This window comes from Balaenoptera acutorostrata, chromosome 1, assembly GCF_949987535.1.
Source record: "Balaenoptera acutorostrata chromosome 1, mBalAcu1.1, whole genome shotgun sequence".
NCBI classification, from domain to species: domain Eukaryota; kingdom Metazoa; phylum Chordata; class Mammalia; order Artiodactyla; family Balaenopteridae; genus Balaenoptera; species Balaenoptera acutorostrata.
The window spans coordinates 4642244-4656618 of NC_080064.1; the positions used below are offsets into that span (position 1 = coordinate 4642244).

Genomic DNA, 14375 nt, shown 5'->3' on the forward strand with positions numbered 1-14375 from the left:
GGCGTGTCTGCAGGAGAGAGCGCGCGGCCGGGCTGGGACCAGGCCGGGGCCTCGGAGCCCGGAGGAGGCCTCTGTGGGTCTGGACCCAGCACTGCTCCGCTCAGCGGCGCCCCTCGAGGCCGGGGGCAAGGAGTCAGCCTCCCTTCCTTCTCCTCTGTGCCCCCACGGCCCGGGGACGGGTCTGACTCAGCTTTTCCAACGGCTGCCTCCCTGGTGAGGTTCCTTCAGAACCAGTGAGGCTCTCGCAGCCCAGACACCCCCGACCCCACGGTGAAGGGCTGCTTTCCGGGGGCGCGTGGCCTCATCTCAGAAGACACGACAGACAGAAATCACCACGTGCCAGGAGGGGACAGTCCCTGTACCTCTTCAGATAAGCATTAATGTGAAACAAGCATGGGAACCGTCTTGTTTCTGGGCGGGGCTGGGACTGGACCTCGGTGTCGGGGAAAACCACCAACACCAGCGCTGCCCTGGGTGGTGCAGGCAGGCTGGCCGAGGAGAGGGCCGGAGGCTTCTCTGCTCTGCCCCCGCCACTACGTACGGCACGGGTGACCTGTGCCCCCTCCAGAGAGGTTACGTGCCGCCACGGGATCTGGTGGCAGTGGTCGCAGCAACCGTGCGCGTAGGGTCTTCGCAGGGCTCCGTGCCTGGAGCAGTTTAAGAGAACAAGTTTATGCTGCTCTTCAGCAGGACAAAGGCTCCAATCACATCTGAGTTACAGAATTTACCAGACTGAAAAGTCAAACCGGCAAACCGTAACTTCACAGATGCATCACCAAAGGCAGACTCGAGGCTCTGGCTCCTGTGTCCTGGCAGATGGGCAGAGGCCAGGGCCCAGGACAGGCAGGGTGAAAAAGCGAACTGTACACGGGACCCAAGCAGCCGAGGCAGCGCCCCTCTTTGTCGGCGGAGTTCTCTTACCTTTTCGGATCTTGTCGTAAAAGTTAATGGCGTCCACGGAAGCCGTGACTATGTTGGTCTTGCAGTGACGCGCGGCCACGATCCCGGCCACCTCGTCCATGAGCTTCATGGTGACCCCTGCAGAGAAGGGCAGGCGGCAGGTTAGACATGGGGAAGGGAAGCCTACTGCCCGTCCTGGAAACAAGTTGTGGGAAACAGTGCCCCCGTTCCCACCCGCAGGGCCGCAAACCTGTCTGCCTTGAGAGCTTTGGAAGATGACTGTGGCTGAGGTTTTAGGCCACTGACAAAGTGACGACCGTTCTCCTAACCTCTACAGGCATCCTATCCTGCCAGGAAAGCTTCGTCACACTCTCCACCAGGACGGCCGCAATCAGAAAGCCAGATGCCAAGCGCCGGTGAGAATGTGGAGAAATCGGAACCCTCTACACGGCTGCTGGGGATGGAAATGGTGCAGCCGCTTTGGAAACAGTTGGGAGGGTCTCGAAAGGCTAAACACAGAGCTGCTACGTGACCCAGCAATTCCACTCCCAGGTGTGCACCGGAGAGAAATAAAAACATGTGTTCACGCAAAGAGTTGTACACGAGTTTTTGATCCCATGAGAGCATTACTCATAATAGCCCCAAAATGGAAGCAACCCAAATGTGCACCAACCAATAAATGCACAAGGAAAATGTGGCATAGCCATATAATGGAATATTATTTAGCAGTAAAAAGAAACAAAGTACTGACACAGGCTACAACATGGATGAACCTTAACAACATCATGCTGAGTAAAAGAAGCCAGACACAAAAGACCACATATTGGAGGATTCCACTTATATGAAATATCCAGAATAGGCAAATCCACAGATAGAGAAAGTAGATTAATGGTTGCCTAGGGATAGGGGTTCGGGAGAAGTGAGGAACGGCTGCTAATGTGGTTACGCGGCTTCTCTTTGGGGTGATGAAAATGTTCTGAAATTGATTGTGGTGACGGTTGTGTAACTCTGAATACACTAAAAATCAATGACTTGTAATGGGTGAGCTGTACGGCATGTGAATTACATCTCAATAAAGCTGTTACATAAGAAAACAAACAAAACTAGACAAGTGGGCTGACCGAAAGAGCACTGTCGGGCCAAGGTGTCTAAAACCTCAGGCCATAGACGCTTTCTTCTGCTCGCGCCCCCTTAACTGACGGGATCAGGATGGCATACCTGCTGCTAACCCCCCAACCCCCCGTTCCTGCCCCACCAAGGGCAACACAATATTCTTCTTCTTATCTCATATTTAAAACCTTAAACCATATCTTATATTAGGTCAAACTACATGAAATGGCCAATGTTCAACCATTTTTGACCTATAAAAGCAGCAAAATGATATCGATCTACCTGATAACTATCAGAAAACTTAAAAGTTATGGGGACTTCCCTGGTGACGCAGTGGTTAAGAATCTGCCTGCCAATGCAGGGGACACGGGTTCGAGCCCTGTTCCGGGAAGATCCCACGTGCCGCGGAGCAACTAAGCTCGTGCGCCACAACTACTGAGCTTGCGCTCTAGAGCCCGCGAGCCACAACTATGGAAGCCCGCGCGCCTAGAGCCCGTGTTCCGCAGCAAGAAAAGCCACCGCAATGAGAAGGCCGCGCACCGCAACAAAGAGTAGCCCCCACTCACCACAACTAGAGAAAGCCCGCGCACAGCAACGAAGACCCAACACAGCCAAGAAAAAACCAAAAACCAAAAAACAAAACAGTTATGTACATCCACCCAAGGATACAGAATGATTTCTAAAAATGCAGAGAGAGGCAGGCTCATAAAACCCTGGCTCCCAGGGAGTCATGTTTCAGGTGGGGCTCGTGGACTTCAGTGCCTACAGGGCCAGGCAGGTGACGCCGGACAGCTGACAGCGAGGAGAGCTGGCGGGGACCCTTCTACAGGACAGCTGCTGCTCGGCCCCTCCTACTGTCCCTCACCCCCAGGAACAAGGGCTCAGCACGACCAGACTAACGATATTTCAAGAGAAGCCTGGAACCTACGAGTTTATGAGGAATCTACCAATTTTTAAACATTGGTGATTAATTAAAACTCTCTTTACTGTGAAGGGAAAACAAAATACAATAAACTAAAAACAGGACAGAAGCCCCTTCTGTAATGGACCAGAGGCCTCGTACAGATACTACAGCAGAAGACACTACTTACAAGGAACATGGGAGACAGGGAGGGGCCCTCTGTCTGGGAGGGGCATACCTGGGGGTTTGGTATACTCTTCTCTCTACTTTTGTGTATATTTGAGCATGTCCATAATAAAAAAGTTTTTTAAAAAAAACATTAGGGTTGTTGATTTTAAAATTATGCTTCTATTACCATGACTTTTCTCATGCAAGCTCCTGATGATGACGATAAAGCATGGAGACAATGGGGCAGAGTTAGCTGGCACCTGCCACTCTCAAAGCGTTTTCAAAGATACTGCGTCATTCTGCTCAACGGAGGCTCAAAGTCACACAAGGTCCAATTCTAAAGAGAGTGCAAATGAGAGGCTGGGGAAAGGCTCTTCGGCAGAAAACAGAACCACTGGTGCCAGGTTTTAACCCTGGGCGGCTGGCAGGGCAGGGAGGCTCCGGGCTTCAAGCAGCTCGGCGCTCAAGGTCTGAGACAAGGGGTAACACCTGGCTTTGCAAGGAGCCTCTGGTGGGTTATTTTAAGTCATATTGGAAATGGACCCGGGAAGCCATGCCTAAGCCCAGCACGAGTCCTTCCTGGCCTTTCTACCCACAGTGAGGGAGGGGCCTTGATGAAGGCGGGGCAAGTGCTGGCTTAGCAGCCAAGTCCCTCATCGGCCCGGGGCTCCAAGGAGGTGAAAACACAGGCCAGCATACAGGTCACCTGGCGGGGGAGGGCACTGTCCCTCCCACATGGTGGTTCAGAGCTGGGACGGCCTGGGCCTGAGTGCCCCCTGCCCCCGCCTGGCTGGGGACCCTGAGCGGGCAGATCATCCTCCGAGCTTTGGGTGCTGCATCTGCAAATTAGAAGCGGTGGCAGCGGTGACAGGCAGGTGGCTTTGAGGAGCAAACAGGAGGAGCCCAGCAGCTACAGCTCAGAGACTCAGGGGCTAGTGGATGTCGCTGAACTCCACCCTGATTTAATTCGGGGCTTTGGGTAGAGAGCTGTGGTCTAGAGGATAAACATCAACAGAAAAAGAAAGACAAGGGAAATGTCTCAGAACACCAGGAAACACGTTGGGCAAGGGCGACACACACCGCCTGCGGATGAGGCCGTGGGTCAGTGTGCGTGTTTGCGCCTGCGTGTGTGTGCACGTGCGTGTGTGTTTGTTTCCCAGAGGGAGTGAGAGAGCCCAGACTGAGTGCTCCTAGGCTGAACTGCCTCATAAAATTCACGTCGTTAGAGCAGCTGGACAAGTGGTCCCACTCTCGAAAGGACTCGGCATGAGCTGGAGGCTTGAATTCAGAAGCTGTTTCCCGTAGACTTACTCCCAGTGCAGTAAGTGACCAACAGAGCTCATTCAGTGTCTGGGGTCGGCTGTATTTGCCATGAAACACAGCTGCAAAGACGATAATTTATTACATTAAGAAAAGGCTGATCCAGAGTCTTGAAACAGTTGAATGCAAGAAGGATGAGGAGACAGAGGGGATTCTGGTAGAAACTGTATGCGTGTGTCACGGGGGAGGGGGGTTTGCGGGCATTTTAACCAGAGGATGTTAGAAATTTATGGCGGAATGTGTATTACGTGCGGCTGTCCTGTTTTTCGATGGAGACGCCAGCGAACTCAGCCACGTCAGGGTCCTTCTGGGAACAGACGAGACAGAGATAGCCAGAGGTTTTTTTCGAGAGAAAAACAAAGAAAGGCGACACTGGAGTCTGGCGCAGGATGGTGGTGGGAGCAGAGAACTAGACGAAAAACAGCGGGCGTTTACGGAGGTCCAGGCGCAGGCAATGCTCCAGCGCGTGGCTCAGAGCCCCTCGGGCTGGAAGGACACTGTCCTTGTTCACTGATGCCCCCCGGGGCCGGCCCCATGGTAGGCCTTTAGCACATACGGAGTGTAAGAACAAATGAATGAACGAACGAATGAATGAGTGCTGGCCCTCCCTGGACAGCAGCCTCGGAGGGGGAGGGGCCCTTATTGTCTCCGTTTTACAAAGCAGGAAGTAGAGGCACAGAGAGGCACGTGTCCGTGGCTCACACCCTCGGGCAGAGGTGGGGACCAGCCCCTGACCACAGGCCACCAGAGGCCACGTCACCTCTCGACCCAGATCCCACGGTACTGAGACTAAGACAGGACAGTGGAGAATGGAGCTCAAGGTCCTGCTGAGAGGTGGTGGTGGAAGCGACATCCGTGTGTGCAGCGTGGGGGTCCCGGACCCAGAGCTCCCAAGTCACCTGACGGTGTCATCGGGGAGGTGTGGCTTGGAGGTCGGAAAGAAAGAATTTATATTGGGATTGATGTTTAGAACACAGAAAGTACCTACAATTAATCCCTTATTTGTAGGTCCTGAAAAGCAGAAGCTAAGAATGGAAGACTAAATGGAACAAATAATAATCAGCTCCTTCAACCAGCGTTTTGCTCCATTTATCCAAAATGCAGGGACTTCCCTGGTGGCGCAGTGGTTAAGAATCCACCTGGCAATGCAGAGGACCCAGGTTCGATCGTCGGTCCAGGAAGATCCCACATGCCACAGAGCAACTGAGCCCATGCGCCACAACTACTGAGCCCGCGAGCCACAACTACTGAAGCCCACGTGCCTAGAGCCCGTGCTCCGCAACAAGAGAAGCCACCGCAATGAGAAGCCCGCGCACCGCAACCAAGACCCAACGCAGCCAAAAATAAAAAATAAAAAATAAAAAAAATTTTAAAAATGCAGGTAGAGGTTCCACGAGGGACTTCACTGTTACGAAATATACTGCCGGATCCAAAGCGTGTGCTAGCCAGGATGGGCGCTGAGCCCAGGGCACAGGGGGTGGGGCGGCGGAACGTGAGCAGCCGGCTGAGCTCCTGGTGCCAGACGCCCCATCAGCCCCGTGTGGCATCCCCAGGCCACCGCATCACGTGACACGGACGCTGGCACAGGGTGGGGACACGCCTTATTGTCCCCGTGTCCTGACCAATTCAGAACCTGACACACAGCGCTCAGAAAGGGCCGCAAGTGAGTAAGTGAGTCAGGGACCAAAGGAACGCTGAATCGACCCCAGGAAGCAGCTCCAATAGCGAGTCACAGGGCCCAAACCTGGGTAACAATCACAGTTAGTCCAGGTGAGGCCAGGAAAAGCCAGGTGAGCTGCTAGGGGACGTGTTCGATGACAAAATCACCATTCATCTCACACTTGAAGAGACAGCCCCCTGCCGACCCCAAGAGCCAGCACACAAATCTGAGCTGGGAGACCAGGGAGAGAACTGTGATTGGCTGAGACCCACAGGAAACAAGTGGTTACAGTGACGGCTCCTGGACCGAGGCCCTGGCCTCCCAGTGCCCAGGTCAGGGGGCAGACATGACCCCACCACGTGAGTCTACTATCAGATGATACCCCGAATCGGGGTCGATCCCAGGTACTGGGACAGTGATATACGGGCAGCGGGTGACAAGGCTGAGGAGGAATCCCAGCACTGAGGGACAGGAGGTCTGCTCCACAAGGAGAGGAGCTGCAGACAGGCCTCACCTGGACCATCTCCGCCCACCTCCGTTATCTCCACCTCCCGGGGACCACGGTGGGGTCAGTGGGAAGTGACAGCAAGGTAGATTTTAGGGCTCACTACACGGAAAAGCTTTCTGGGGGAAAAACTTAGACTTGTGCAGAACTCAAGTGTGTGGCCTTCTACAGGCAGGGCTCCTGGCCCCCCGCTTTGCGTGCGGGTAACACGGGGTCAGCGCTGGGAGCAGAAACCTGTGCCCGTGGCTCCCGGCGGCCCCGAGTCTGTTCTCACAAATGCGATGGAGAAGCGTGAAGCATAACCGGGCCCTCTGGGGTCCTGTGTGCAAAGTGGACTCTGGCGGCTACTTAGAGGGAAGGGAACTGATCTCGTAAAACCGAGATTACAGGCACCTCGGAGACATTGCGAGCTCGGTTCCAGACCCCTGCAATACAGGGAATTTAGAAATAGAGTTGGTCAAAACGATTTTTTTGGTTTCCCAGTGCATATAAAAGTTATGTTTATACTACACTGTAGTCTATTAAGTGTGCAATAGCATTATGTCTAAAAAAGCAATGTACATACCTTAAATAAAAAGAATTTATTGCTAAACAATGCTAACCATCATCTGGGTTTTCAGTGAGTTGTAATCTTTTGCAACAGCAACCGCTGCAACCAAAGTCACTGATCACGGATCACCATAACAAATAGAAGAATAATGAAAAAATTTGAAATATTCCAAGAATTACCAAAATGTGACACAGAGACATGAAGGGAGCAAATCCTGTTGGAAATTGGGCGCTGGACAGAGTTGCTCAATGCAGAGCTGCCACAAGCCTTCAATTTGTTAAAAAAAAAAAAAAAAAAAAAAAAATCTGTGAAGCACAATAAAGTGAAGCTCAATAAAACAAGGTCTGCCTGTATAATAAAATGTTGATTACGAGCCCTCTTTCCTCTTCCCGGTGAGGAACAACCCTGGACCCATCGCTGCATGGGTCTGGGCTGAGACATTCTTGTTCTCTGTTGCTAAGGGAAAATGGCCCTTGCAGAAAACAGACAATAAAATCCACATAATCTCATCCCGTTATGACATTTGTAAAGAAAGACTGTTATCACAAAATACCCTTATCTATGATTGTAGACACGAGACATTACAATCAATGTGTCCACTGAGAAAAGTAAATTTTCTTTAAAAACAAAAACAACCAGAAACCCAGCTGCCTGGTTTGTAACTGCCCTTCCTCTAACTTTGCCCAGCCGGGCCCCCTGTCCTGCCAGAGGGAGCCACCAGCCCTCTTGGACACTGGAAGTCACCTTCTCCCCTTCACTTTTTTACGCTTTAATTAAAAATATCAAGTATCCGAGTTTTCTCAAAAATGCCTCTTTCCAGGTTCCCACTGAAAAACCTCATCAATTCCTTCCCATTTAGATACGATAGGTGCCGCTGACGATGGGAAAAGGACTTTGGCAAATTAGTCTGTCGTGAGCTGCTCTTATTACCCGAGATTCGCCATTTAAAAGATGACAACAAAACTGTAGGATTTGCCGCCCTTGGATACTGCGTTCATTTCAGGAATTACGGGAAGGAAAAAAAGTAAGACTTGCTTGGCCACTAACATGCCAGACAAACATCGGGTACAAGAGATATTTTGGAATCTAACACCTAACTGCTTACAGGTTTGCTTTTGTTTTTGTTTTTAAAGTACTGACAACATGTTGACTGGCTTGAACATAGAGGCTGAATTTTCTTTTCCCGGCCTGCCTGGCTGACTGGGTCACGCCTGCTGCAAACCCAAAGCAGCCGTCGGCAGCTCAGAGCCCGGCGCCACCGGCTGCGCTGTGGGGGGCGATTCGTGATGCCCCCATTTCGATATTGAATCCCAGCTGACGGAGTGTGGGTGCCGGCCTCCTATATTAAGAAAACGCTAGTAAGTTCATCTTATTTTAACTAGCCCACCGTTTGGAAAGCACAGGGGGAGTTATTCTAAGAGCCGGTTAGGCAACAGCCTCCCGAGACTGGCTTCTCCCCCTTCAGGTTCCAAATGTACTTGCAGGTCTCTGGGAACCGGGACCAAGGGCAGAGGAATATTAATTAAGGTAGCTAATAAAGGTTGTTTTTGGAAATTAATGCACAGTGAGTGAAGACGATTGGTTTCTAATGACAAATGTCAAGGGCGAAGACGATTGGTTTCTAATGACAAATGTCAAGGGTGGGGTCTGGCGGAGGCCTCAGGCACAGCCCCGGGGCAGCGCAGGCCCAGGGAGCCGGGGGAAGGGCTGCCCGGCCACGAGGCCACGTCTTACTTCTGTGTCAGGGAACTGGAGAAGGTCACAATTAAGTTCGCTTACTGCTGTTTGAGAATCAATGCCTTCCCTGTTTTGAACAGGCAACAGGGGAAGTAGGGCACGCGTGTTCCTGCCCCAAATGCCATGGAGAAGAGGGAAAGGTGGCAGTGGTTACGCACGAGCCCCTCCCAGTGGGACGTGGTGGCCTCGCCGGAGTCCACACGAGGCAAGGTCACGCCTTTGACAGCCCATAACCACTCTGGAGGGTGTCAGTTTCCTCCCAGGAGTCCAGGCTGCAGTCAGGGGTGAAGGCTAACACGGAAGAATTCATGCTCCTGACGTTGAACAGGAAAGACACCGTTAGGGGACATCTGCCTTGTGTGCCCCTAATGATCACAACCAAAGGGGAAGCAAAAGCTGATTAACGGGGCACCAAAACCCCAAGCACCGGTGCATTCGTAGGGAAGGACGTGCGCAGGCTGTAGAGCTGACTGGGTTTCTCAAGCGAGATGCTGTGCAGTTCAGGAAGAAGATGGGCCGGGAGCCACACAGGTCCCCAGCCGCTCAGGGGACCAGCGCGGGCAGGAGGAAACCAGTTCCGGGATGGGTGTCAGCAGGTCCTTTGAGCGGGGAGGCAGGAAGCTCACGAGCAGCTCACAGCGCCTGGGGTTCCAGGGCTGTAACCAGACCCCGGCTCCCGCCCTTCCGTCCAGATGGACAGGACGCTGCTCTCTGGAGCCTGGGCGGCAGAGAATGGTGTTTTCAGAAACAAGGATTCTTGCAAAGTGAGAACTGGAAGGAACGGGGGCCATCGCCTGACACAACTCAGCCTTACGATGAAGAAACGGGGGCCCAGACCGGCCTTCACGCCCTCACCTCTTGACCCCATGAGACCAGAAGCTTCTCAGAAGGAGGAAACACGCCTTCCTGGCCTCCTTGCTTCCTCCCCGGCCACAGGTTTGACACCCACTCCAGCACGCAGCAGGGGCTCCGATGAAACGAGGTCACAGAGCTGGAGAGGAGCATCTGTGCCTCCTTCTGCATTTTTCCATGAAATCGGTTCCTCTTCCAGGTGTAGAGGACCGCTTTTTCAAAACCGCCCCACGAAACCCGAGCAGACACGAGCGGCTGTGCAGGGGTCGCACGCCTCACCTCGCCTCGCCTCCCAGACCTCCTTCGCTTGGCTGGGGCTCCTCTCGGCCCGCGTGCTCCCTGCCACCCCGGGGCTGCCGTTTCTGCCTCCCCCTCTTCCTTCAGGTCCCGCGAGGTCCCCCGGCCTCGGGATCCTGGGGCAGCTGTGCGTGTCCCCTCGGCGGCTCGATGCTCGTGTGCAGGACGTGTTGCAGGAGCAGTTCTGTCTCTGGACGTCTCAGGCGGGGCAGTGACTGCGTCCCCAAGCCCCACACGGGGCTGGCACATGGGAGGGGCTGCCGGACGCTCACCAAGTCAGGGGCCGTCATCATGCGTCCTCTGGGGGGCTGGGGGGGCTGACCTGCTGTTGCCCCTGTCAGTTCTGGGGCCCCTCTGCCCACTCAGGGACCATCTTCCCTCCCTCATCTTCACTCTCTCTGGCCCCTTCACTCAGCACGTGGCCCGTCTACACCGCAGGGAAGGGATCCGTCCAGGCCCGGGGAGCGAGCAGGCCGGGGTGGGGGCCGTTTTACATGGGGTGGTCAGGAAAGCCCTCTCCTTTTCTCCAGAGACGTGAAGACAGAGAGAGGTATCTGCGCGGCTGTTTGGGGACCACAACCCAGGCAGAGGGAAGGGCAGGTGCAAAGCCCGCAGGTGGAAGTGCCCCCGCCGCCCCCGCCGTGTCCCGGGAAGCCGAGGAGCAGAGCCCGGGAGCTGACACGGCGGAGCGGGAGGCGTGTGGGGAGACGGGTCCCGGAGGCCTTGCGAGCGCAGAAGCGGCACAAACGGAAGGCCGGGCTTCTACCTGGAGTCAGACGGGAGCCACCGAGGGGGCTGAGCAGGCCCGGCTTGACCTGCCTTCGGCTCTGAGTGGACCCGTGAGGCTGCTGGGTTGCTCCTGGTCACGGAACTCAGACCAGGTGTGAGGCCGTTTCCACGGTAACGCGCATGTCCCGGAGGTGAGGTGACGGTGGAGGTGGCGAGAACTCAGGTTCTGATGTTTTGAACGTAGAGCCCGAAGGACTGGCTGACAGATGAGACAGAGAGCCTTGAAGAGAGACCGAGTCCCGGAGGACCGCAGGGATTCTGGCTCGACAACCAGAAGGGCGGCCTGGCCGCCACCACAGGGGGAGCAGAGGAGCTCCGTGCCTGACATCAAGTCGGAGACGCCCGTCCCGAAGAAGCAGCTGGAGTCAGGAGCCACTGGCCTAGGCTGGCGTGAGACAGAGGAGTCCCGGGGGGAGGGAGTGCAGGGGCGAGGATGGGGCCCCGGGTACCCGACGCCGGGCAGGACAGGAAGGAAGGTGGAACGGCACAGGGACTGAAGGGGTGGCAGCGGGCGGAGGAAAGCAGGGGAGGGCGATCCTGGGCCTTGGGAAGGAGGTGGCAGGGTGGAGGGGAGCCGTGTGAACCGTGAGGGCCAGACCCACCCGCCGGTTTTGGCAACGGCAGGTCAGAAATGAGCTTGACAGCAGGCACGAGTTGGAGCCGGCTCCAAGGAGGACCTTGAGAGGGACTGGACTCGGGGGACGGGAGTGCAGACACCCCAGGGCGCCGAGCAGAGAGCGCCGGTGCTGGGGGTGGGGAGGGGGGGTCAGGCAGACGGACACGCGTCCCCTGCAGGAGCGTGGGCACCACAGGGCACTGTGAAGCACGGGGCAGAGCCTGTCCTACGAGTGGGCCCAACCCGGCAGCTCAGTCTGAGGACATGGGAGCCACGTGCCCAGTTGGATTTACGGCCCGTGATTCTAACAGAGAAAAGCTGCCAATGGCTCAGGACGTGGCCACCGGGCAGCGTCAACTCAAACCGTCTTTCCAAAAGATTTCTTTCATTCACTCAGTGGCCGTTCACCAAGCTCCTTCTCTGCAGAGCACCATGGGAGACCGGCAAGGGAGATGGGGACCTCCAGGAGACGAGCGCCTGAGAAAACCACAACCAGCACGGGGGGGCAGGACGAGAGAGGCCGTGGCGTGGCGGCTGGCGAAGGGCGTGCAGCTGCCTGGGAGGGAGGGGCTCAGGGAGCACCAGGAGGGCGCGGGATTTGGGATGGGCAGGCGGACGGTGCCAGGTGGGAAGAACAGGGTGAACAAAGACACCGAGGCAGGAGAGCAAGAGGCACGTTGAGGGAAAGAAAGTCACAGGGTGAGCGCAGGGAGCCGTGAGCCGCGAGGCGGCAGGGGCCCCCGGCTGAGAGCCACACACGCCGCGGGCAGAGCTGTGGTGCCCCCCTCTCCGATCCGGCCCTCGCGGCCAGATGGGTCTTGGCAGAGCACAGCGGTCCCGGCTTTGGGGAGCACGCTTCCTTTCACATCCGGCCAGTTGTGGCATCAACAACCCCCCTCGGGCTGGGAAACCCACGTGGAAACAGCCGACGGAGGGCCAGGCGAGGAGAGTCCCCCAGGAAAGAAATCAGAGCACAGGACATCTCAGGAACCAACACGGGAGAAGGGAACGCCATCTTCAAGAAGATGAATCAAAGGCGCACACACAAAACCAACGCCCCCTTTTCATCAAATTATGAAAAAGTCATGTTTCATGATCCGAGTTAAAATTCACCGACACAAAACACACCTTAGAAAACAAACAGACCTGCAAGCAAAAACAATGAAAAGCAGTTTTTCTATTTCAGGCAAGCCTTTTTTATTATTATTCATTTTATGTGCTGCTACCTTACTGAATTTTTAATTATTTGAGTTATTTTTATCACTGAATCTCTTGGGTTCTCCAGGTATGTCACTGCACCATCTGCAAAGCCAGATAGCTTTACTTCTTTTCTGCCACTTCCTGTGCCTTTATTTTTTTTCCTCCTGTTTTACTGCAGTGGCTAAAATCCCCAAGACAACGTTAACTGGGGTCCCTTGCCTTACTCCTAACCTCAGGGGAAGATCCTCCGAGCTCCCCTCTGAGTAAGATGTTCACTTTAGGGCTTTTATCATGTCCGGGAAGTAAAATCAATTCCTACTCCAGGTGTTTTTATCAAGGATGGGTGTCCGGGTGAGTTTATAAAAAGGTCTTGACTGTGGCAAGAACATAAACACCCCCGCAGATAGCTGCTGGGTCACCCCTTTCAGCCGGCCATGGGGGAGGGGAGAGCGGAGGGGGAACGGCCTTTTCTGGGCTGAGATCCCAGAACTACCAAGAGGAGAAAGAGAGGACTGCACGTGGATTCATGCAGGACTCTGAGGGCAGAAGCCAAAAGCCCGGCCAGTGCTTCTGCACAGAGGCCCTGAAATTCAGAACCACGGAGAAGCAGCCAGCCCGCCTTCCCACACAGCAAAACGAGCGTCCTCTGCTCACTCCCTGCATCCTTTCTATCCCCTCGATGAATTATCGGAGGCTCTGTCCCTGCAGCCAGGAAAGGAGGGACGACCCAGCGTCTGACAGGAGTCCTGGATTCCCTCTGTGATTTCCAACCCTTCCCACTACATCTCTCACCAGTTCGGCGTTGCCAAGATCTGTATGGTGTGTGTTTTTTTAAGTGGCAGGGTAGGAGCCAGTCCTCAAGATGAAGACTATCCAATGTGTGAAAATCACAGAAAACAGGACGGGAAGGAGGTTTCCAAAGACCCATACGCAGTGCAGAATTACTGAATAAAAGCCAAATTAGCATCCATCTCAGTGCACCGTTTCCTCCTGCGATTGGCATCTACTGAATTACAGTTTACAGGAGACGTTCATTCAAATGGCTTAGACACCATTCTTGCCGACAGTATTCTCTCTATAGGAAAATACGATAAAATCACAGCGCTCAGTGTTTTCAGTACGGTATTTATTTTGTTCCTTCGCGCCTGGTGAGTTACGAGGCACTATAAGAAGTGATTAGGTTTCGTAAAATTATTAGGCATGGTTTTAAAATCATGAGCACAAAACCCCTACTAAAATAGGCACTAAATATTGCAAAGCCATTGTAAACACTTCTTTAACACACATTAAAAAACGCGTTTGTTTTAAATGCAGCCGCACAGGCTCCGTAAATGAGCACGATGTGCTGTAGGTTTCCAGGGGATTCCAACAATTCCCTCGCTTCCTGCATTTCACGGGCGTCTCTCAGCATGTGAGGAAAGATGGGACTGAAGAGTATAAACTTTCTGCCAAGGAGACAGTGATGATGGAAATGCCACATTTAGTGAACTTCCAACATCTGCATGAAATAAGCAAAAACTCTAGCATAGAGTTTCACAAATTTCAGGTAGAGCGGAGCTCTATGAGGCTCAAAGACAGTTCTTAGCAGTTACAGAAGCCCGGCCTTTGGCTGGCAAGGGCTGGCGAAGAACAAGAAGGCTGGTAAGGCCACGGCTGCTCTCAGAGAAGAAAGATACCCTGATTGTCACAACATTCATGGGGCTGGAAAGCACCCTTTGTTGTAAAGTAGAGCTTCCCTTAGGTAGGACTAAGTTAATCATATCTAAGGGC

General features: G+C 54.1%; 1 protein-coding gene across 2 annotated transcripts in view; it reads right to left on the reverse strand.

The window, feature by feature from the left end:
• The window catches only part of ACOT7 (acyl-CoA thioesterase 7), a 92939-nt gene that overhangs the window by 34330 nt on the left and 44234 nt on the right, over positions 1-14375 (reverse strand). For both annotated transcript variants that reach the window (XM_057533255.1, XM_057533256.1), the window contains exon 7: positions 922-1038. In XM_057533255.1, the coding sequence (XP_057389238.1) occupies positions 922-1038 (117 nt within the window). The remainder of the gene's footprint in view (positions 1-921; positions 1039-14375) is intronic.